At 40.4% G+C, this 25,059-nt stretch overlaps 2 protein-coding genes across 3 annotated transcripts in view; one reads left to right on the top strand and one right to left on the bottom strand.

The window, feature by feature from the left end:
• mipol1 (mirror-image polydactyly 1) overlaps positions 1-4,983 on the bottom strand; it is a 70,216-nt gene extending 65,233 nt beyond the window's left edge. The window contains exons 1-2 of one of the 2 annotated variants that reach the window (XM_088925784.1): positions 4,830-4,983; positions 1,041-1,132 (exon numbers count right to left, since the gene is read on the bottom strand). In XM_088925784.1, the coding sequence (XP_088781910.1) occupies positions 1,041-1,050 (10 nt within the window). In that variant the 5' untranslated portion in view covers positions 1,051-1,132; positions 4,830-4,983. Of the gene's footprint in view, positions 1-1,040; positions 1,133-3,868; positions 4,124-4,829 lie in introns of those variants that run through there. The other variant, XM_088925782.1, reaches the window with a different exon arrangement.
• Positions 4,984-7,559: 2,576 nt separating this feature from the next.
• On the top strand, positions 7,560-13,361 carry psma3 (proteasome 20S subunit alpha 3). The gene is made up of 11 exons (XM_088925137.1): positions 7,560-7,714; positions 8,712-8,794; positions 9,258-9,381; positions 9,515-9,616; positions 10,063-10,136; positions 10,870-10,942; positions 11,636-11,701; positions 12,125-12,171; positions 12,455-12,522; positions 13,097-13,161; positions 13,247-13,361. Exons 1-11 carry the CDS (start codon positions 7,694-7,696, stop codon positions 13,289-13,291), a joined length of 768 nt encoding a protein of 255 aa, XP_088781263.1. The 5' UTR covers positions 7,560-7,693; the 3' UTR covers positions 13,292-13,361.
• Positions 13,362-25,059: the final 11,698 nt, after the last annotated feature.

Below are 25,059 nucleotides of genomic sequence, written 5' to 3'. Positions count from 1 at the left end.
GTATTTTTACTAAAATTATGATGGCCCTTTCAGGAGTTTTACAAGGTTAACATAAAAAAGGAAAAACCTGAAAAAGTTGACAATTTAACAAGCTGAACCATGAAATTGGTGACAATCATAGTAAATAAAACCTGTACACCTGATTTCTCATCAAGGCCAGGAAAGATTTTTTTTCACCTATAGTAGTTGTTAATCTGTTTTATTGTGAGAAACTTCCTTTGAACTGTAATCCCTGTGTGTTCATTTTCTAATAAATGCAAGAAAAGTTCTCATTTTTATGTAAGGATCTTCTTTAATATACTGCATATAAGCTCAACTGATTCACTTGGAAGATTTTTCTATTCAGGAGCAAGCAGTTCTCCTGTACGTGTAAGAATGTATAATTGGCTTGGCCTGCCCATATTCTTGAGCGTTCTCCGGCTTGCATACTTGAAACTCTACAGAATGAATACACTGAAAGTACCACCCTCCAACTGCTTTAAAGACAATAACAGGAATGGAGTAACCTGTCGTATTTTACACAGGAAAAATAATGCTCATGACTGTGATGCAATTTAATTAAGTGACTTCTGGCCCCTTAGATCTAGTCAAGTAAAGATGCCTTTCAGGCTGATTCTGTATTAATAAAGGTGTTTAGTCAAAATAAAATGCCATGTTTATAGCTACACTAATCACACTGTCATGCAACGCATCATATTAATTATATGACCTGTGAGTGGCATAACACAATTCATCATGGGAATGGACATCAACAGGATGTCCATGCTACTTAGCTCAATTCAGATCATTAAGAAAACCATACTAATAAAAATAACTGCACTTAGAATTATCTAAACCTATATAATAAAGTTTTCTCTTCGCAAAATCTAATAGAAGTCTCCCTACAGGCAAAACACTTACAAATAAAAAAGAAATATTAGAGAAATTAATAATTTTACCATCTAATGCTGCATAAATTCATAAGCCATTGTTTTATTACCAGGCAGCATTTGCCAACAGTATTATGTAAATGAAAAAGGTGCTAAAAACCGCCCCCTTACCTTTGTACATATCAATACGCAAATCTTTCAGGTTTTGATTTTGCGTCTGTAATACAGTTCTGGGCTCCACTCTGCACTCTAAGGATTCCGTCCTTTATCACAAGAAACAAAGAAACAAAGCATCACAATTATTCAATTAATTTAGAACATTTGTTAAGTCAGCACAGTGCATGCATAGTGCTGGTCCTATCACATTCAGACGGATATAATGAAAAGTGTAAGAAAAAAGTTTAATTCAAGAATGAAAAAGTTCTATACAGCTGGCTAAACAACATCAAAGAGAGAGTGATTATGGCAAAGCAAAATAATTACAGAAGAGTATTTGCAGTGAAAATGTTAATTAATATTGTAATAATATCACACACAATGGCTAATGATTTAGAAAAAGGTCATTTCAGAGAGGGAATTAACAGTTCATTAATTAAAATCATACATCTACGAATTTACTGCAATTTATGCATCTCTATTTTTAGAAAAAAAATGACATAGGGTCTGACAACAGCCTACATAGCCAGTATGCTACTAGAAACTTTTAAATAACTTCTTAGTTTTTAATTGAGTGAGACGAGCTCATCACATGAACATCTTAACAGATTACAAAGCGGTTAGAGCTAATCTCTCTCATAACAAAGTATAGAGAAAGCTTAAAGAAGGGTTTAGATAGTGTACATTTCGCACAACCAAGATATCAAAAAAGAAGATGAATGAAAGAGAAAAAAAAGAACAAAAACTGTTTAGAAAAATCTGATTTAATTACAAGTTTTGTAAAAGAAGACCAAGTTTGCATTGCACTGCTAAGCATTGGAGCAGGCAAGAATATTGGCTTGGTCTCTCTCCCTCTGGGAAAGAAAGCGCTGTGTTCTTCCCAATTCTGCACTCTGACCTCTTCACTAAGATTAATAAATAGGTCAAGGCTTCCCCCTAGAGGGAAAAGAGAGAAATAACTACGAAAGCGTTGATGATGAGGAGTAGCATACTGCCTCATTCACTACCAATTATCGGAAAGCTTCTCAGTTCTGGTAAAGGCCACAGCAAGGTATGATTATGCCCTGTGTGGAATACAGCACCCACACAGTCAGGTACAAGGACAATGACCTTTCACAAACACCAGCTCACCTTGACAACACATCTTTCGGAGGTGAGAAGAAACTGGGGGACAAAACTGAACATGCAAACTCCACACGGAAGATGCCCTAGCTGGAACTGAGCTGTGAGGCAGCAGCGTTAGCTGCCATGACACAGTGCTGCCCTGCACCACCCCGTGTAAAAGTCACTCTGTGCCCAGCGACTGGTGGCTCCAGTCCTGGAGATTCAGTGGGTTCATTGGCACCTGTTTATCTGATCTGGCATTTCATCCCGAGAGCAAAGTGTGTAGGTTTTCCCAAGAAATGAACAATGATGGAGTTTTTGCAGTCTTATAGGAAAACAGATTATGAGCCGGAGTTCATTTCCTAAATAATAATAATTCCTTACACTTATATAGCGCTTTTCTGGACACTCCACTCAAAGCGCTTTACAGGAAATGGATCCCCTCCACCACTACCAGTGTGCGGCCCCACCTGGATGATGCAACGGCAGCCTTAGTGCACCAGTACACCCCCCACACACCAGCTATCAGTGGGGAGGAGAGCAGAGTGATGAAGCCAGTTCATAGATAGGAATTATTAGGAGGCCATGATTGGTAAAGGCCAGGGGGAAATTTGGCCAGGATGCTGGGGTAACACCCCTACTCTTTTCAAGAAATGCCCTGGGATTTTTAATGACCACAGAGAGTCAGGACCTTGGTTTTATATCACAACCGAAGGACAGCGCCTTTTTACAGTATAGTGTCCTATCCACTATAAGTTATGGGCACTAGGACCCATACAGACCATGGGTTGAGCGCCCCCTATTGGCCCCTCTAACACCTCTTACAGCAGGAACCTTAATTTCTCCCAGGTCTCCCATCTAGGTACTGACCAGGCTCACACCTGCTTAGATTCAGTGGGCTAAGTAAGATCAAATCAGCATAAGGTTTAAACTATTTTTCTGGATAAACCTGTTTATCCTAGGGGTACTCATTATCTAGTGTGGAGACTGACATTAGCCAACAAAACAAACCATTTTAAGAGCCATATTCGTAACCAGAAAACCAGTCTTTGCAAGTTCCCCTCCGCTGCTCAAGTGACCAACAGCACGTTTAATACCTTGTTTCTAAAACAGATTGTGGTCTGACATAACCTCTTCCTATGATCAGCAAAACGAAAACCATCTAGCTCTCTTAACGCAGTTTTAACTAATTGTAATATGGAGACACTGTTCTTTACTCTTCATTTTGTTTTACTTTATATAGCTAGGATACTTTCCAGAGAATGTTTACAGTTTTCGAAAAACAAGAGAAAATAGTGACTTCAGCAGATGGAAAAATTAGGAGTGAATGAGAATGTTAAATACATTGACAGGATACACTATTAACAGGACATTAATATATAAAGTAAATGTGAAACAATAGCGCCGGGTGCACAGAAACAATGTTAGCTGTAAGAGAGAAAAAAACTGTGGTTAAGAAAACGCTGAAAAGTAAAAAATGTGATAACGTGCAATGCCATAAAGCATGCCTTGGATTGGGTGTAAAATACCTGATGAGTGACAGCTGGACAGTCAACAATACAGGCGAGCGGAACAGAAACGCGAGTCGCACAAACACGAATTTGCATCTCCGGTTCGACCTTCGCCGATACTCCTGAGTCAGGAGAGCCGAGGCGCCTCGGTACTGTTGCACCGGTCTCAGCCGTGCGTTTGAAGACCGGGACCAACAACAGAGAGACCACAGCAGCAAGCGCACTTACATGTCGGCGAGTTCGCCTTGCAAACTCGCCATTTTCCGTTTAACCCTCTGAAGGGCGCTGTGCAAGTCAGGAGCTCGGCTGCTAGCGTGCATCGGCCCAACAGAGCACTGTCCTGCTCCATGCCCGGGGGGTGTTTCTCACAGAGCAGACCCCCTGCCTCCCCCCCCACCCCGACAGCGTCTCCAGCAGCACCGGGCCGAAGCCGCACGGCGAGCACTTCCAGGTCACCGGCTGCGGAATTGTTCTGGAAACAATGTAGTTGTTCTTGTTGTGCCACCTTTTATCTTTAACAATCACATACGTGTCACCGTGGTCGAAACGTTCAGCTACCCCCCATGCGGTTCTGATATTATTACCAACATTATTTTTTTAAAAGTATTTTAATGAACGTCAGATGAACAAAACTCCTATCTGAGCCTGGTTGTGAAAACGAATATGCATCGGATTTGTTTTAAGTTAATTCTTCGTGAATTGCAGTTTTTTCTCTCACTCAATTCGTATTTTGGTAGGATATACAATGACGAATTATTTGAGCCTTCAGCTTTTGCAAATATATGCAATATATGCCTTTTTTGCAGCACTATCGCATCGATTTAATAAAAAAACACAATTTTAGAACAGAAACCTTTTTTTAGCATTTCAGGTGGGTTTAATTTTTAATGGGAGACAGATATTAAAAATGTACTTATTTTTTTTTAATATCCTCCAGTGCATTATACTATCCTACTTTATGTCCGTTTAAAAACAAAATCAAACTTTTTTTTTCTTGGAACAGCGAGACACGTCTACGTGCATCTATTTTTTAAAAAAAAAGTTTTTTAAAATCGTGTCATGAGCACAACTTCCGCGATTTCACAAGTTGTAGATTCTTCGACATGTGTATTTGTAGTTTTCTAGATTAAAACTGTAGTCACCTGTTTACATTTGGAAAACAACAAACACACCGGTACACCTCACTTACCGAAAAAGACAGGTTCTCGAGCAGACCGATGGTGATTTTCTGTTTATATCACGGCTAGTAACGTCTATATATTATTATTGTTGTTGTTGTTGTTGTTGTTGTTGTTCGGATTTGTGTCCTTACAGAGAAACTTTTTCTTCCGCCGATGTCACGTTTCCACTTGGGAAAACGACGAGAGAAAATGCCCTGGAAGAGAGTGAGGTGTCTGGTTGCAGGCAAGTTCGGTGCTGTGAATCCTGAAGAGGGCAGTCGAACGCTTTGGATAAGGAAAGGGAAAGTACAGTAGTAAGCAATTATTTTGGCAAAACACTTCATCCACAAAAGTAAATGGCCTAATACTGCTCCCTCTATCCATGCTTTTAAAGTTGAATTCCTTTTTTATTTAAATTCTATTAGAAATTTAAAGAATCAAAAGGCAAGGCATACAATGGAAATATGTAAAAAGTATAACTTTTAGCTTGTCAATTCCTCTGGCTGTGAAGTGTCTATTTCTGTATCTATTTTAATATTCTGTCTCTTTTTTTTTTGGTATTTCTGGGGTTTAAATAAAAACGTATTTAAACATATTAAAAAAACTTATTTAAAAAAAGTACAGTAGTAAGAAATGAGGCGTATCTGGGCTTCTCCTTCTTAATCCACCGAAATGTTAACATTATGGGGGATTTGGTCCATCAGTAGATCTGAGCTTTTCCTTTGAATAATTATCTTGAATCTATCACACTAGAACTAGCTTTTAATTTGCTTAGGAACATTCACAATACTTTACACCTTTACATTAACTTACATTGCACCTTGGGTTAAAACATGCTACACAAATATAAGTAGTTTAAAGTAGTTTAACATTACTCATAGTTATTCTTGTCCAAAACTATTGCTCATCAGTTTTTGTTTTGAAATGCATTGCTCCTGAGTTTCTCTATTATTACTAATTATTTTATTATGTGTGGTAGATATGGGGAAGCTGTTAGCACCCACCTGTTATAGTAGCAACCTGAGTACATGGAACAATTGCACATAAACAAAACTACAAGCTTGGATGTTGAAAATGACTTATTCAATGAAGTATGCCACAAATAATATGTTAAATTATATATACATATATATTTCAAATATGGTATTGTATGAATTTCCAACCATCTATATGAGAAAGGCATTTTTAATTGAAATAGACAGAACTAGTATAAGATAATATTTTATTGTCCCCTGAGGGGAATGTTTTATGGACACCCAGCACTCCCGTACATTTAAATAGAATGCAAACAAAAAAAAGAAGAAAAGAAAAACATTGCACATTCTTCTATTACAAAAAATAAGAAAAACATTGCACATCACTCTATTGCACATGCATGGTATAACGCATAACAACATGTAACATTTATAACACATCACAAAACATATTGCACTCAAGTGGGTTGTGAGAGTTGTGTTTATAAACTGTGTTTATCCTTGACATTTGCGTTGCGTTGACAGCTTTGATGGATAGTGGAACAAAGGAATGTTTGTATCTGTTTGACTTACACTGTATAGTATAGATACATATTCTGACGTGTACCAAACTGTTGTCCAATTTACCTGTCAGCGACTGGATGAAATCCTCGGATCATTTAACTACTGAACACGAAAATGGAAGATGAGCTGAGTGGTGTTTTTTCATGTATTTAGTATCGTAGTACAAGACTTTACATGACATGAAAACAGAGATGCCTTCTGCGTGACAGTTAAATCGTTTAGCACAGCTGGAGCTCAGCAGGTATTGATAATTTTCTGTTCCACGGTATTTCAACTAGATATGTGCATAGAAACATTTGAATTGTAAAGTAGACAGCAAAGATAGTGACACAGATTTAAACAATGTTGCACAAAGGTTTTATGTAGCACTGCAGCAAACACAGCAAGGCCTCTGGAAAGTGTTAGTTTTAAGTGTTATGCAATAGGACATATGTTCAAGTAGAAGAAACAATACAATTAGACTGTCCAATTAGATTAGACTGTATTTTCTCTATATTCCTCACCAGTTAGTGGAAACTCACCATTTAAAACGGCAAATTTACAGGGTAAAAGTTAATCATTTTTATATGTAACTATGATTTTATTTTGTTTTTTTAATTCTGAAACCTTCTGTTATTTTTGAAGTAACTATTCGTTGAAAGGTGAAAAAAGACTGTTACAAATCACCTCGGCAATTGTAAATTTGTTTGTAAGACGTACAACAAAAGTAATATTTACAACAACAATACGAAGATTTCCAACAACATGAAAATTGACTGCTCAAGTTTCTCAGTAAGCAAAACCAGGCGACCATAGCTCAATTAGCAATGAAATAACTTTATTAACAGGAAACTCGTGGTATACTGTGCTATGCAATATCAGGCTGCATAAGCTATACCAACTAACGGGGTTTAATGAAATGTAATTAAAGCACTTGTAACGAGCAGGTACAGTGAAACTTGCATGAAACTATGACTAAGAGCATATTCTGTACTTACCCCGTTTGTTGAACAACTAAAATCTTGGAAACACGGACGTGATTAACATATTAGAGCACGTTAGCTCACGCCATTCACTTGTGGACACCGACAACACTCATCAAAACCGAAATCTCGACGTTCATATTCTGCATGAAATCGTTGCTTCGGGGAAACAGGACGTTGTGCCCTTTCCACCAGCAGGCGGCGCTGTCCGAAGAGCCGAGGACAACCCCGGCAGCGCCGCTCATCCCAGTGGGGCGAGATTTCAGCCAATCGGCTTGTGCGTTGTTAGCCGGTGGGAGAGTGTGGCAAGTCGGGAAATTGACAAACCTAGCCAGCGAGAAAGAGCAGCTTGTAGGGGCGACAATACATATATTCTTGACGTTGTAGCCCAAAATGAGTTCAATTGGCACCGGGGTAAGCGACGAGTCTTTGAAATGTCTGCCATTATGGCGGATAAATGGCTGTATCTTAGCAAAGTTGGGCATTTTTAAAGCTAAGGGTTTTCCGGCCTTTTTAGCTAGCCGTACTTGAGCGGTGATTGTCCGCTGAATTTCGGTGGTTTCTTGTAGTGCTTTCAGTCATGAACGTGTCTGTAACGGAGAGGTTGTCTCTCCTGTGCTTTGTTTTTTATCTTTTTGCTCTGGGAGATACGTTGCAAGGCGCTGGTACCGCTTGTCCGGAGGACTGTGCGGACTTGTATGCTTGCTGAGTCACCAGCTTGGTCGGCGATGGTGAAAGCGAAAGCGATTCGTACTTGTAGCAATTTGTTAGCAACTCACCCTAGAGTCAGTACTTCCAATTCCTTCCTATTATATTTATATGTTATTTTCCTTCCTATTTTATTAAATATTTAGTTATAGGAAGGCAAGCATGGCTTGGGGGCGGGGGACAGCCTGTGGGGATGATTGGGTTTAAAGTCATGTTACTGTTGCCTGTATTGTTGTTTTTCCATTTTGAAAGAGTAGAAATGATGAAAAAATATTCAATACAAGGCAGAAATGGAAAAGACATGCTTTGAAATGGTATATTTTAATTTGTAATTCGATATTATAATTTTAATTCACCGAGTGCAACCAGAGCCTTCTCTGTTTAAGCTCGTAAAAACAACTCTTCACAGTAGAGTACTATATTTTTGTCTAATACCTAGATTGGGGCACGGGGATGTCACTTTTACCAATTTTAATGTTTTTTTTTTCCATTCTTAAAGCAAAATGACAAAGACGGGACGTAAATTAATGCGATTGTCACAGACACATCTCAGAATAATTTACCAATTTGTTTCGAATTATGGCTGGATAGTACAGATGGCACCGATGTGAGCTGCACTGATCTGGTGTATGTACTCTGAAAGAAGTGGTTTCACAGAGTTCAATCCTTCCGTCTGATTGTGGTTGTACACCTCTGATTTCAGTATGATTTGTCTGCGTCTACATTCTCCCCAGACGGGAGAGTTTTTCAAGTTGAATACGCCATGAAAGCAGTAGAAAACAGCAGGTGAGTCTTGTCCCCTCTTTCTGAACTGTGAATGCAGAAAGGAGTTGGTGTTGTGAAGAAAATTGCAAAGGCATGCTTAACGTTTTGTACACCTTGGCTGCTGATGTGCCTGTTAGATACTTAGTGCTGTGCAAAACAAAAGTGATTGTCCTGAGCTGCTACATGCTAATGACTTTGGAGACTAGTTTCCACAATTTTTGACTGGCATTTCAGCAGTAAAACTAAAGTCTTGTCATGGCTCCAGGAAATACTGATTCAGTGGGTACAAAGATAGAGAAGTGTGTGTGTGCAGTGTGCTATGTTAGTCGCATCAGAAGCTCAGAATATTTTTTGATTGTTTGCTTCAGTCCGTTGGTTTTTAAGACGGAACTAAACACCTGGTCTGTTCATACTCGTTGGATTCTCCCAGCCAGAATTTGCTCTCATTGGTGATACTAAAATGGTTTTTGTGTCCGTTCTGTAGCACAGCCATTGGGATCAGGTGCAAAGACGGGGTGGTGTTTGGAGTTGAAAAGCTTGTCCTCTCCAAGCTGTATGAAGAGGGTTCGAACAAACGCATCTTCAACATCGACCGGCATGTGGGAATGGTAATGTCTGTTTCTGCATTTCACCAAAAATGGCTCGGCTGCGAGTCGGCATTCTTTTACACTTTTAGATGTAAAATACCCATTAGAAAAGATGGTGAAGGAGCATAAAGATGTCTTTCATTTTTCCCCACAGGCGGTGGCAGGACTCTTGGCAGATGCGCGATCTCTTTCGGAAATTGCGCGAGAGGAGGCTTCCAACTTCAGGTCCAATTATGGTCATGACATTCCCTTGAAGGTAGGAGATTTTTTTAACAACCATAAAATAGAGTCCCTAAGCCACCATTATCATCCCATTAAAAAGACTGGTTCATTTTCATGACGAAAGATGTTTAGTCCTTGACCTCTTCATTCGAAAGAGAAGTAGAAACTGACAGAAGTTACCAGTACACACAGTGACAGATCACATTTACTAGAAGGAAATACCTTCTTGAAAGAAAATGGTGGTTTTTTTCTGATATTGCTTTGACAAGAGGCAAGATTTCATGTGGAAGATGTATTTATTTCACAGAAGCCTTCGCACAAGGCAGACAGCATTTGGTAAAAACAGCAACTGAACTGTATTATGTAACTTCTGCACTGTTTATTTTTACAATTTTAAAGAGATTCCGTGTATGGTTGGCTTATTCTGGGGTAGTAGCATGGAGTGATAGTCTGATTACAACTTCTGTCTTATTCTTGCAGCACCTTGCTGACAGAGTGGCCATGTACGTGCACGCGTACACGCTGTACAGTGCGGTCAGGCCCTTTGGGTGCAGGTAATGGGATTCAATCTTTGTTTATTAACAGTGGCGAATAACTACTTTAAAATACACTGTACTATGCGCCCGCGTAAGTATAATGACAAATAAAGTTGATTTGAATTTCCATGTGCATTGTAGTTTCAGTTGTAGGCAAATCTAGTAAAAATACAGTATTTGGGGCTGTGATGTACAGTTAGAATATTGTGAAACGAGAGACATGCCTGCTATAATAAAGAAGCCTTATAGTTCTGTTTAAGTCCAGCAATCGGCCCTAGTAATCCAAAATTAAATGAAAATTGGCATTAAATACTTTAGTGAAATGATTGGTCTTTCTGTAAATATAGTCTGTTTTTCTGTCTCACACAGTCTCTTATAGATTTGGCAGTGAGTTCCACAGTTGTGGTGCTGCTGCACACGAAAAGGCTCTGGTGTTCTGTGTGTGGAGCCTGAATCAGCAGATATCGAATTAAGGGCTCGACTATAATCATGCAGTCGGTCTTTAAGATAACGTGGAGCTAGACCATTCAGTACTTTCTGGGTGAGCAGGACAAGCCTGAAGTCTACTGTAATTTAACAGGGAGATAGTGTAACTTACACAGGGCAGGAGTTATGTACCGATGCGGAATACTTCTCATTAGCACGTCTTCATTCCTTGTACAGGAAGCTAGTGTAGTACTTTAGAAGATACCCTGGTGAATAAGACATTACAGTAGACCACTCTTGACTGTAACTCTCCTTGCTTGTTCAGCTTCATGCTGGGGTCGTATGACGAAGACGATGGTCCCCAGCTGTATATGGTCGACCCTTCAGGAGTTTCTTACGTAAGCAGTCCTTTGTTATGTCAGATAAGTGGAACACTGAAGCTCTGGACAGATTTTAATGTCTTATTCCGTTATCTTGTAATCTTAATAGTTTTCCATTGTCGCCAAGATTATCTGACTCCTATTACTGATGTTGAGTTTCTAAGGACAACATTGACAAAAGTGTCCATTTTAGTGTAACTTTCATGAGACATTGTTGCACAGCCACACTTTTCTCATTTTTGCTTTCAAATAAGCTTTTTGTACTTCTGTTTGTTTTAAAACATTTTTGTACCTTGAAATTAAAAGCCTGCATCCAAAATAAGTTATATAAACCTGAAAGGGAGATAAGAGAGATTGAGATTTGTCAAGATTGCAGCAGATGGCTTGCCTCCCTCTGTGTCCTCTTGGGAGTTTTTTAGCTGACAGTTTGGCATATGACTGCGATGCACAGCTAAGGGCTCACATGTGAAGACATGTCCCTGAAGGAGTAAACTCCACTTTCCTCCTTTGGCACTGACATGGACATAAATTACCCTGGGGAGTAACTGTATTGGGCACGATGCATGATACTTTCTGATTGGACAAGAACACTGCTGGTAGAAATGTGCATCATTTGTCATCTTGCTGTAAAGGTTCTGCATGCTTCTTGTATTAAGAAATAAACTTTTTGTTGGATGGTTAAGGAAATGCACACTTTTGTTTTAAAATCAGGGTTACTGGGGATGTGCTATTGGAAAAGCAAGACAAGCTGCAAAGACAGAGATTGAAAAACTCCAGGTACTGTACATTTTTATTTGCAGACATTTTGACTTTATACCCATGCCCCATTTGTATTTAACTGGGCTTTAATATAACTATATATGTGACGAAATATATATGCAGCTGGGGCTTTTTGTAATCTTGTACCGCTGTGGAGAGAGCCGAGTGATCCACTCTACCTGCCAGTACGGTCAGGTCTCGGTGATGTCTCTGCCACCATGTGGACACCTGGAAAGCCACGAGCGCCCTGGCTTCTGATTCCTAACTGTACATCAGCGCTTGCGGAGATCCAGTCACGTGATCCGGGCAGGAACACAGGACTCGCAGGCTGATCCCCGAGCGAGATCCTTCGCTTCCTGAGCCTCGGGTGTTTTTACGTTTACTAATGAAACAAGACATCGTGTTATACTCTGGCTGCCACAGTGTTATTCCTTATTGCAGATGAAAGAACTGACCTGCAGGGAACTGGTAAAAGAAGTGGCTAGAATGTAAGTCCTTTTTTTTTCCCCCCAGAATGTCTTGATACAAGCTTTTTGTAATGTCATCCATTCAAATATGTATTAAACCAATATAACCAAATGAGTGGTATTGTAATTAGAACATGCCAAATCTGATTTAAAGAACAGTGAGGTTAGCAAGGTGGAAGTATCTTCAACTTGACACCAAAAATATTTTGTTCTTATGGTCTGAAAGAGTGCTATTTAGCTTTTTTTATATAGTAGCAGGGGGTTCAGAAAATATTTACTATTGTGGTTTGCTCTTTAATTTCAGAATCTACATTGTCCATGATGAAGTAAAAGATAAAGCCTTTGAACTGGAACTCAGCTGGGTTGGAGAAGGTAGTTTAATTTTGTTCCTTTATTTGTCTTTACACTTTTATATTGGTTCTATAATGGCCCTCCGACTGCTCGTCTTTGTAAATTTAGAGAACAATTGGTTATGCGTTTTTGCGGCATACAATTGTGCTGAAAAAGACAGTGCTGTAAGCATTGCAAAAATAATGAGCGCTCTCTAACTGCCTGTAAGTATTGTCATGCTGCTGAGCTAATTTTCGTTTTATGATATTTGAGGATCAGATGTACAGTTTACTGTTAACAGATACGACACTTTCACATTATTGTGTAAGATTATGGATGGATCGAAAATTGAAATGTTGAAGCAGCTGTATTTTGTGTGTGTGTGGTAAAAAACGCTGTACCTTTGTATCAGTCTTGCAGTCCTCAAAGAGAGGAAACACTTATCAAATCACGCAGTCCTTGGGTGTTAGGTGACGTTTAGTAAGGCTGATGTTTGCAGAGACCTGTGAAGAAGATCTGTAGATGTAATTGATTAAACTTTATAACCATGGTTATTGGGTCCGGTTTACTACCTATGGCTAAAAGTTTAGTATGATTCTTTTCTGTATTTTTCCAGTAACAAAGGGCAGACATGAACTGGTACCGAAAGACATCAAAGAGGAAGCAGAGAAATACGCTAAAGTAAGCATACCAAGAAAGATAAAGACATATTGGAGGTATTGAGGTATTCACTTCATATTTCTAACACATGGTCCTTTCTTTGCAGGAATCTCTAGAAGAGGAGGATGAATCTGATGATGATAATATGTAAACCACTCTGTTCAGCATTTTCTTTAATGTTTTCATAAAAAAACTATCTTAAATAAAACTGTTCCAATTGATTTTTTCTACATTCCGTTTATTTTTTACTGACATCATTCTGTATTTTACCAGTTTTTAAGCACTCAAAGGATACGAACAAGATGAAGCTTGTTTAGTTGCTAGTAAAGTGAACCAAGGAATCTCATCCAACTGTTTCCTAAAACCAAGATATTGGCTTTGTAGCTACAGCATGACAGGGTAACTTGTACCTTGTGATGAGTTTTCTGTTTTGTCTTGCCCAGCTGACTCTGAAATAGACCATGACTTTGTGAATACTTTAAGGATTTAGTTCTTTTAGTCTGTTGGAGTAGGACATCCATTGGAACTTGGGAATGTAACTGATCACTCTTCTCTTAACATACTCCAATAATATATTTTTTTTATAATACCGTGATACAGATTATCTAAATTAGCTGACATTGTAAAATTAACTGTAGAACCTTTTGTTGTTTGCCTTTTTATCATTGCTTTCCAGAATTGTAGAAGGAAATGCCAATGTTAACTTTTTCATAGGGGACACACCAAGTCTAAAGAAGCTGCCTATCTTATTGAGAATACCTGCAATACTTTTCAATTGTCTACATTCAATTTCAATTTTCTAAAACTTTATTTGAGTTTGTCTTAAACTGTCGATTGGTAATTTAATTGGAAAATGCTGTCAGAATTACAGAAAACTTATGAAATGTGAAGACATCAATATTCAACATGTCAAAGAACAGAAGATTTGCTCTTAATTTTAGTAACCATGTGGTGTATAGAACATGCAGGCAATAGTACTTTCTCTTATACATTTCTAGTTAACCTTTAGCCTTTTCCTAATGACCACTGGAATATGATTGTTTTTAAAAATGTGTATGTGGCTCCCTTAGGTGGTGCTGTTGTTTAAGAAAATTCTGGGGAGAGATTTTAAGTACCCAAAACACCTGTGAGCTAACTACGGCTTGCCAGCCAGTTTTAACTGGCCCTTGAGGTAAAAAATAAGAGTCAATATTTGCCATATTCCACCTTGTTTGGAGCTATTTTGTTTTCTTACATTTTCTTATTCTTGCGTTAGTTGGCACATGAACGCTTTACCATGGTGGTTCCAAGCTGTGCATCGCGCCACCCTGGGGAGGTGCCATTGTCGGTCAGGGGTGTTGCAGGTATCGCCAGTCAAAGAAAGTTTATTACAAGCAAAACCCGCTGTTCGTGCACAGTGTTCGAGTTGCGCGCTACCTAGCTAGATTGTGTCACGTGACCCTAGGCAGGAGTCAGCAGTCTGTAAGCAGCGTACCAGTTGACCAGCTTCGGTGTTTCACGTTTCTAAGAGTGGTCGTTTTGTGAGTTTTTTGTTACACAATCACAATGGAGAGGTTTTCAAACATGAGTAAAAAATGTGAAGGACATAGAGCTTAGTTCTAAAGAGACACAGAAACCAAATACAGAAAGTATGACGACAGCTTCTTGAATTTCTGTTTCACGTGCACAATTGTGGACACTGAAGAATGTCCTCAGTGTGTTGTCTGCCTTAAAGTGTTGGCTGCTGAGAGCATGCTCCCCTATAAATTGAAACGTCATTTGGAAACTGTTCACAGTAGTTTGACAAGTAAGCCTTGTGAGTATTTCTGGTGCAAGTTAAATGAATGAACAGAAAGCTGCTTTTTCTAACCAAACTACAGTCCCCAGCAAAGTTCTTCTTTCATCATACAAAGTTGTGTACCAAGCAGCATAGTGCAAAAAACCTTATACTATTGGAGTACCAAGGAATAAGCAACAGAGCCCTCGAATTCTGCTTCCCTTTGCAATACTTGCAGTTATCAAATCCAAGTACAGATCAAGAGTCAATATTGAGAAGGAGATGCGCGTTGCCATTTAAAAAATGCTACCCAGTATTTTTGGTGAATTGTTAATTTATTAAACAAGCCCACCTACCCATTAAGAGGCACAAAAAGACATTGTATTTTCCCCCCTTTTGTAAAAACATTCATGTTAAATTTTTACTTTTTCCAAGTCATTTTATTTGCATTTTACAAAGATGTTGACTTTTTAAAAAGTCATCATTAACCAAAATATTTGGTTTTGGAAATGATAAAAAATAAAAATTGGATCATGTGGAAAATTTGACAGGTCAAGGGAGGCATGGACCCAAAGCGTATGGGCACCCCTGCTTTACCAGTTTGATTCACCAGAGTGGGTCCATCGTACTGTGAGGGAACCTGCGCCAACATGAGCGGATTGAAGAAGCAGAAAGTTGACAGTGAATGCAGAGTGTTCAACAAAGAATGGACTGCAAAATACTTTTTTCATAGAGGTTGGAACAAAGGCTTATATGTTCAATTTGTAAGGAAAGTGTCGCAGTGTTCAAAGAATACAATCTCAGTTGGCATTTTTATAACAAACGTGAACTATGCTAGCAATCTGTCATGGGAGGAGCGGGCTAACAGCTTCCAAACTAGCCGCTCGTTTACAGGCTCAGAGAAATGTATTTTTCCGCCCTTCTACTATCCAAGAGGCCAGCACAAAGGCAAGCTACCTGCTTGCAGATAAAATTGCTGAACAAAGCAAGCCGTTCTCTAAAGGAGAGCTTTTGTAGGAACGTATGATAGAAACCACAGATATTCTTTGTCCAGAGAGCAAGAGCAAATTTGAGAAAATAAGATAATATCACACAGAACAGTGACCCATTGGGTCGAGGTATTCAGTGAAGACTTGGCTTGTGAAACATCAAGTTTCATTCAGTTTTTTTTATATTTAAAATTTGTTAAAAAACATTATCTCTGGTTATCGTTAACCTTGAACTAAGAAGCCTATGTTGGATTTTAAACTTATATAGGGCATAGGAATAAGTAACAGATTTATTCCATGCTGAACGGAGAAGAGAGAAAACACAACGTTTTGGCTGTGAAGACTTCTCCAGGTGTAAGCCTGAAGAAGGCTCACCTGAAGAAGGCGTCACAGCCGAAACATTGTGTTTTCTCTCTTCTCTTTCCAGCATGGAATAAAGCTGTTACTTGTTCCTTTGCAGCCTACGTATGCTGACACAGCTACCCACCTGAACTACTTATACAGGGCATAGGCTATCTGTAACAGCAGCCTGAAGTGGCCCTCTGTTCAGTTTTAAAATTATATGTGCCTCTTAGGCCAAAAAAGGTTGCCCACCCCTGACCTAAAAGAATGCAAAACAGCACTAAAGACATCTAAAAGGGCTGGTGTTATTGATTTCACACTTGATCAGTAATGAGAATAATGGTCTGTTGAAAATTGTCTCGCTACGCAAGCAAAATAATCCCATTTCAGTGAAGTTTGGTTAAAGAGAGTTTATAAGATAAACAGCAGTGTGGAGATTACATGGGCTCACATTAAAGACAAAATTAAAGATCAATTTACAGAGTTTCTTAAATTTACACTGGTAACTGTTGGTATAAATCTTTTTAATAGCATTTTAGTTATGAGCACCCAGTGTAAGGAAACTGAACCTGACAATTCATGTTAAGAAGCAGTCTTTGCTCAAATGGAAAATGGATTAAACAAAAGAAAACAGTTTTTTAATTCTAAGCAACACTCTGGTTTCAGCACAATACAAGAAGCCGGGCCAGATTCTGAAAACCTTTAGGAAATGCATGCTTGCAGCTAAACAAGGTTATTTAGTGAGGAACGTTTTGAAAGTAAGATTCCATTAAATGTACAGCTGCAGTCTTAGTACAGAAACATTACACTGCAAGGACTTGAACCTTGAACTGCACAAGCAGAAGTGCCATCCACCAGTGTAGCACACCACAAGACGCTTGCAGTACATCAAATGAAAATCATCAATTTTCATGACTCCCATGTTAACTAAGGAGGGCATAGAATTATATACTCAGTTCAGCTTGGAAGGAAAAATATTCAGTTTGAAACAGTGTCTACAATACACTTAACTCACACCCATGTGTGTTACTCTTCGATACATTTTAGACTAAATGTTTAATGTATTAGGAATATCTTCATGCTCTGTGCCTGTGGGTGGAGTAGGAGGTCAGCACAGGAAGCAAGGAAGAGTGTTGCCCAGCCCACAACACTGAATATCACTCCAGCAGCCTAACTGCTGTTACTCTCAGAAAGACGGAGTTTGGTTTTCTAAACCTATTTCCACATGCCCGTCACTGCCAGGACAATACTACACCCGACTTACTATGAAAATATGCCATGCTTATGCTTAGAAAATAGATGGATGGATGAATTCCTGTGTGCATATAGAGTAATTTGTTCCTAGCAAATGAACACAACTGGGTTCAATAGGTGAAATTTACTTCTAGAACAAACAATTCCCCAATGTCCTCAAGTAACAGTTTCAGTTGGCTTTGATTTCTAATTTAATATCTATTTTTTGAGTTTAAACAAAAATGCATCTTTTTTCTTGCACGTGGCTTAAGGTCAGAGCTTCTCCACTCAATGCATAAGCTGTTCTCTCTTATGTAACTACAAGATTAACTACCACTCCGTCCAGTGTCCACCAACGTGCACTAAGACTAATCTGGTTATGTGTACTAACTACAGCATCAGACAACAGCCGCATTAGAAATGGTGAGATCGTGTATCTTTAACCCAGTGAAGGGATGTCTACAATCTTTGAAGTTCCTTAAATACTAAAACAAAATTTCATTCCATGTCAATGTTAAGAATGGCAACCAGAAAACACTAAAGGACTGGTTGCAGCCCAAAATTAAGCCCTTTAATTACTGCATGAGAAAATGGCAAGTTCTTTAAACTGTAGAGCTGTCAACCTGAATATGCACAGTAATTTGCTTCTGTGCAACAGCACAAGAGGTTCAACACCAGTATTACTGTACTTATCAAACTCAAAAGAAATGATAATGGTTAAAACCTAATTCACAGTGAGTATTCAACCGCAACAATCGAGAATTTGAAAACAGTCTTCCAGTTCTGAGTCCAGAATGTTAACCACTACTCCACACTGCTGCCCACTGTAGCTTAGCACCACAGCTCTTTTAAACCAAACCTTCAGCTTTTAACTTAATGGCAGAGCTGAAAGCTTGCTTCCTTTGATAGGGGGCAAAAGCAACTTTGTTCCCTGATCTTCGCTCACCTAAACCCAGGAGTCACGCAGCTCTCCAGCAGCTGCAGGACTCCTTGCCACCCCCTGACTTCTGATTTGAAACGTGATCACAAACTGGGTCAACTGTCTGTTGCGAACTACTGCAGGAAAGTACTCAGCAGCTGACACTACAATGTTTACTGAGTCATTAGACAACCCTCCTTTATCTCTGGGCAAGTATGTTACAGCGATAAGAATGACAAAGCACTACTATGAATGAAGTGCTACTTGCAGTAAACAAGTAACAAACCCGCACTAGGAATTAAAATCATGGATTGATGCTTCCTTTTCACCGACTTCACTAGGCAGCTGACCTTCATATTCCATCCCAGTTATGGCTGAGCTGGCTGGGAATTGAGAAAACATCATGTCTTAGTTCCAACCCCCTGTCCTGGCTGAATGAATGGTTAGACAGCAGGCTGCAAATTGCTCACAAATCACACACTTGCAGTCGTTAAGCAGCTGACACCGACCACATTTTCTCTCCTTTTATTTTTTACAGAGCACATTTAAACCCGCAGGCCTGTCATCCTTCAAACTAAATGCAGTCCAGCAGAAAGACAGAAACAAGACGTGACAGTTCCTAATGTGCTGTAAAGCAGGCTCTCCAATGACAAAATCTTACATGGAAACACTTTTCTGGTTGAAAAAACAAACAGACACACTTTCTGCTTCATTTGTAATGTCGCTCCCAATTTTAAAACAAAGTTATAATGTTGAAAGGGAGTGATTTCCACATTTTATATAAAATATCGAATTATTTTTTACCTTCACAGCCTTTTACATTCACATTCTTTTACCTTTTTGCACCTTCCCCTTGTTTTCCAGACTATGTCCCTGACATACCACAGCATGGCAGCTCAGAGGATGAAATTTGTGTGGAGAAGGACAATAAATGTCCATGTCCTTTCCAGTCACCAACTCGTGTCCCTTCGCTCAGCTTTCTAGAACAGCGAGATACTCATCTCCTCTGAGCTTCTCGGCTGCATTCCTTGGGCTCCTTTGGACAGGAATTAGACCAACTAAATAGCTTCAGCTTAACTACTGCAGGGATCTGCAATGGACTCCGGACAAAGACTCTTTATACACGTATTTATGTCCGCACACAGTAAATGTGCACACATGAAACACTTCAAAAACCGAATATTTTCACACACAGCATTTCTGCAATTGTAACCACTTAACCTGCTTGAATTTAAGACTGTAAAGGTGTGATCTATCTGGGAGCTCAGTCAATGCTTACATCCCCTCTTGGCTCTCCTTGCCACCTGCCACTTAAATGAGAAACGGCAGAGAGCAGAACATGGTAAGAGACGTGTGCTTTCGAGTCTGCAGGTGCAACAGCGATGACTCCATGTTCACTGGGCCAACAGATTTGGTAGCTTAATCACACTTTTAGGATGCTACAGCTCAGTGGGTGTAGTTACATCCTTTGGGAATGTTGCAATCCAACTGGACAGGACATTCCCAGCCATGCTGTTAATGTGGATGCTCTGGCTTCTGTCAAGAAGCTGCTGGACAAGGTCTTCAGGTCAATGAGCTACTAGCAGCCTAACAAGCCAGCTGGGTTGAACGCATCCCTGATTTCTTATGCCATGTTCATTCAGGGCTGTTCAATCCACCATCAGGTTCCAGCGCTGCTACAGCCTTGAATGGATGCCAGAATACTCAACTGCACTGAATAACCCAGTGACAGGAAGACCAGGCATCATGTAAGCAAAGCCGCAACTATTACCGCCAACACAACTGGGCTCGAGGTGCCCGCCCCTACAATACTCATTTCGACATCGCCGAGATACACGGCTGCACTTTGAGCACCATCGTGGATGACAACCGGCTCGAAGGAGAAACAGTGAATGGTTTGGCATTGTTAAGATCTGTGTAGGAGGAGGACTTGATTTTGGGGGCCACAGGTTAATAGAACAGGTAAGTCATTAATGCTGATTTTAGGAGCCTGGGAGTCTGCTTGTTGAAGTTGATGGTAATTTCACTGTACTTCCTTACTCTGACTGCAGTTCGAGACCTGAGATGCACTGTATTTCCTTCCTGACATTCCTTATCTTTTACAGTACCAGTAGATTTAGGAACATAAAGCATCTGTTTTGTAAGGGTCTTAACTCCTTCTTTTAAACACCAGCATGACTTTGTGTCCATTTTGTCATGAAGAGAAAGCTAATGTGACTCAATCATTATAGAACCAGCAGGGGTGTGTCATATTAATTAGACTGGAAAACGGCCTGGCTTTTCTTCAAAGTAACAGATTTGTAAGGCATACAGACACTGAATTTCATAGTACCATTAGGTCACGACTTCTTATCAGTTCGTGCTGCTTTACTTCTTTTGAATCTCTTACGTATTTGTCCTTTAAATCCCTAGCTCATACTTGTGATGGGGCTCACTAAGGCAGTTCCTGTGTAACTGAGTAACACACAGCTGTACAGGGTACACTTCTTTCATTTCATTTAGCAGCAAAAAGACATGAAGAGCAAATGTACATTAACTGTGGAAAAAGTCACAAAATCTATGATGGTCAGCAACTTACACAAGACCTACGTTAAGGTCAAGTATACTTTAATTCAGGTTAGTTTTAAGACGTGCACCTTGCCTGACCACAGAAATGACTATATTAATTATAAAATACAATACAACAGCTACCAGACAGCTACACCAATATCACAATTTGATGGTCTACACAACCTGCTGAAACAATAATATGAAAAGAAAACTCAGCAGTTCAACAGTATTCCCGGTGAAAGAACACAGATCAGATCCCAGATTGTTCATCCTGTGGGGCACAGGTTACTTGCTGTTGACCCACAGAGTGTAATGGAGCACACACAGACACACCTTCCTGTGTGGAGCCTTGGCTCCCTTCTCACACTTCCCTTGAAATGCAGAGCTAGCCATGCCAATTACCAGAACTGTCCTCCTGCTGCCTGTTCAGAGTGAAACAAAAGGGCTTACATTCCTCAACACAGTGTGGGAAACATTCACTCCGGCTGTGTCAGTGCTTCCTGAACAGCTGTCATCTCATTCTCTCCACACGTGATGACAACAGACTGCTGAAATGTATTCCACTGCAGTCCTTCCCAAAACGAGTGTCAACGCCCAATACCACCGTGAGGAGGATCTCTGTACTTCGAGTCGAACGTGACATTTAGTTGTACATTTGTACAGTTCAAGTGCTCTCCATACCTAGGACTAAATCTCAGACTCTAGGTAATCATGCCATTGCTGTGACTGCTCTATTGTAATAGAATGCCCTTCCTCAGACCCTGCACGAGACAGATTCTTGGACTCTCTTCAATTCTAAACTCAAAACTCACCTTTTTACCAGGGCCTATGTCTGATTGTACTAAGTTCTATCTGTATAAACCTGTTAGCTCTTGTTGTATGCTATTTTTTTTAGTATACTTATCACTATGGACAGCGTACTTGGGCAAGGAAAGGTGTTTTATAAATAAAAGATACTCTATTATTACATTTGGTAGAACTGAGGTACACGACAATCAGAAATAATGTGTCTAAGTAACCCAGGTATGCAAACTCAGAGAAGCTGTGTAAATAACCACAGGCTGCTACTGGTCCTATGGCAGGGTTTAACATTTAGATTGCTCCAATAAATCCCTTGCTGTTTAAATAGGAATACTCCAGGTTGTCATTATAAATGAGAATATGCTCTTGATAGACTTCTCCAGCTCAATAAAGGTTAACCTGAGGCTTAAGACAAGATGCAAAAAGATCCAACTACAATATAAATACGATTGCACACGATAATTTAAGCATGTGGCATCCTCTGAGCATGTGTGACCACCCAGTGGTTTGATGGGCTGGACACTGATGTTAGACGTCATGGCTTTTTCAGGACCAGATCCGAACCCAACGAGCCTTTACTATATGGGATACTCTGGAACAAAGCCTGAGGCAGCAGATTCCTCCTCCGCCAACCAGCTATGATCTGACTGACGTCTTTGCAGGAGACGTGCTGCGTCCCTCCTATAGAACTCCAGACGCTGGTAGACTCTCGGCCACCATGCAGACAGGTCACACTGTCTGCACACAGCGGCCCAACGCCCTGTTCAGTAACTGAACATTGGTGTTTCCATGTTTTGTCCACTACCTGTAACATCACTTAAACAACAAAACATAGTTGGACATGCTTAACAGGAAACATAATACTTCATAGTGTTCGATGAGGGAAGGTGTTCAGGACTTCCCCACTCTTAACTCCCAGTGACTAAAGGTCTCCTTAAAAATCCTTCAGATTCTTCCAAGAGGCCTTTGCGCCACTGTAGTTCCTACAGATGAACTTTTCCTAACTTCCTTGCCTGACAATGACTTTTCAAAAGGCTTGAGTTTCAGCAAGTGCCTAGGCCAAGACCGAAGTAACAACGCCCTTTATCTTCTTAAGCACTCCTTCACCTGTGAGGCTCAACCACAAGAAGCTCCGTCATTCTGCAAGCAGAAATCCGCACCACAAAAAAGGGCTGTGAGCTGCATGTCCGAGAGTTTTCAGATACTAATCTTCGTTCTTTCTTTGCCCAATGGGTAAAGGATAGAGGAGTCCTCCCTCCACTGGAAAGAAAAAAATCACTGGACTTCAAGGATACTTAATCATGCCTTTGGTACACTTTGCTTTCCATTATTTACCTTGCTGGTTTTTAACTCTAAAAAGAACTTTGATTCCAGAAGCAGAGGATAAAAGACTTGTTAGAGTACATCAGTCTGACTCAAGACACCTCTACTAATTATGACTTCTGTCAGCTTTTGAACACTTCCAATTATGCAGTACACATTTCATTACTGGAACTTTTCCAAAAGGCATACCGCATTTCAAAATGTCACAATCCTAACGCTGAAGCTGGCAACCTATCTGACAAGCTACTTGGCAGAATACCACACCTTGTAACACTGTACCCACGTGACACTGAATACTGTAAGACAATCTACATAATTATTATCTTGCGGAGTTGCAAAGGTTTAGCCACAGCTGTAGTAGCAAGAATACGAGAAAGCTGTTACACAAAACGACAAAAGTTGGAAAAAAATAGCTGCAGTTAGTTTCAATTGTCAAACAGAAGTCAGCCACTTGGATACCATTGACTGGCTATCCCCTTTGTTGGCGGAGATCTGCAAAAGGAAAATGCATTCCCCTAACATCGACACTTTTCATGTATATTTTAGTATGAAATTACGATAATCGGTGTCCTTCCAAAAACCTCTGTGACTCAGCAGCCTTTACAAATACTCAAGTAATAGGTTTATTCCATGCTGAAAAAAAGAAGAAAGAGAACACAACGTTTCGGCCGTGGAGCCTTCTTCAGGTGTACACATACTCTACCGGTCGGCACGACACAAGGGGAGCACAACTCCGGCTTGGCTTGAACTGGACTGCAGATGCAATGTAATGCAAAACAACGTTTACTGCGAAGCACACAGCCGGCTAATTTTCTGCAACGACAGAGAGAAATCCCTCTTCTCCGTCGGATGCGACAATCCCGCAAGCTTCCTCCCCAGCGCGCGTCCACACTCCGCTCACGAGACGCCTGTTTACTTTACACGCGCCCCCCCCCCCCGCTTCCGGTGGCGCTGCGCTGACGTCACCGAGCACCAGAACAGACGCCATTGCTCCGCCGACAGCCTTCATTTGACCTTTTTTTAAAAAAAACGTTTCGGGAAAGATCCTTTCCTTTCGAGACAGCGTGGGGAAGACGCGCCCAGTGGCTTTCCCCGCTCCTGCGTGTACCGAATAACAGCACTTAGGACCCTAACTATAGAAGCAAACGCATTAAATATTGCAAAACCCACCTCTTCCGATCCGCCCTCCGCTCTCCCCGTATCTCGCCCGAAATGGAAAAGAAACCAAGTACAAAATGGCGCAGGGGATCCTCTGCAAGACATGCGCAGGAAGCATATGGAGTTTTTTTTTATTTTTTATTGCCTTTAAACTTACAGAGAACATATTGCAGCTCTGTGCACACCCCCCCCCCCCCCCCCCGAAGTGGAGAAATGAGTGAGGATCAATGGAATTGCACACAAAAGGCGGAGAGGCAGAATAAGGTTAATTTCCAAGAGTAATGCTGCTTCAACGTGATACGCACTGCAAGACCGTCCAGCAAGAAACATACGAACCAGGAGTGACATTGGTGCTTGTTGCTTTTTTTTTTAAATTCGTTGTGCCGTTTCACAATTACCGGGAGAGGTTTTATTGAACTCTCTTCAAAAACACATCAAAACGAGACACAGTACAGTATTTTAGTTATTTCTCCTTAGTGCACCACCGCGCCTGCGCAGACGGCGGAAGGTCTAATCCAGTTCCGTTTCAGTGTGACAAAGCCGCCAATGGCTAATTAAGAGGGGCGTTCCCCGCGTCTCTTCAGCCAATCAGTGCCGCGGGGAGGCAAACTCCGGATGAAACGTAGCCAATCGCCTCCGCAAACAGCTCTACCCTTTACGAACAGGAATCCAATCACGACGCGAGAAAGCACCAACCAATGGGAAACCGTATGTACGAGCGCCGCTTTCGGATCAACCAATCAGCTCCGGAGAAGCGCGGTGTCCTATAGGATTTTGAGTATCGAGGAGCCAATCACATTGCTTTAAGGCCACCACTACTGAATTTGTAGCCAATCGGGTTTCGAGAA

This window comes from Atractosteus spatula, chromosome 9 (assembly GCF_055471065.1).
Source record: "Atractosteus spatula isolate fAtrSpa1 chromosome 9, fAtrSpa1.hap1, whole genome shotgun sequence".
NCBI classification, from domain to species: domain Eukaryota; kingdom Metazoa; phylum Chordata; class Actinopteri; order Semionotiformes; family Lepisosteidae; genus Atractosteus; species Atractosteus spatula.
This window is presented reverse-complemented; position numbering and strand designations above follow the sequence as displayed.

What these genes read in the sequence shown, in the direction of transcription:
- psma3 (XM_088925137.1), top strand. Translation starts at nt 7,694, where the DNA reads ATGAGTTCAATTGGCACCGGG. An exon ending in AAAGCAGTAGAAAACAGCAG is followed by an intron (nt 8,795 to 9,257) that starts GTGAGTCTTGTC and finishes TCCGTTCTGTAG; the next exon opens with CACAGCCATTGGGATCAGGT. An exon ending in AAGCAGAGAAATACGCTAAA is followed by an intron (nt 13,162 to 13,246) that starts GTAAGCATACCA and finishes CTTTCTTTGCAG; the next exon opens with GAATCTCTAGAAGAGGAGGA.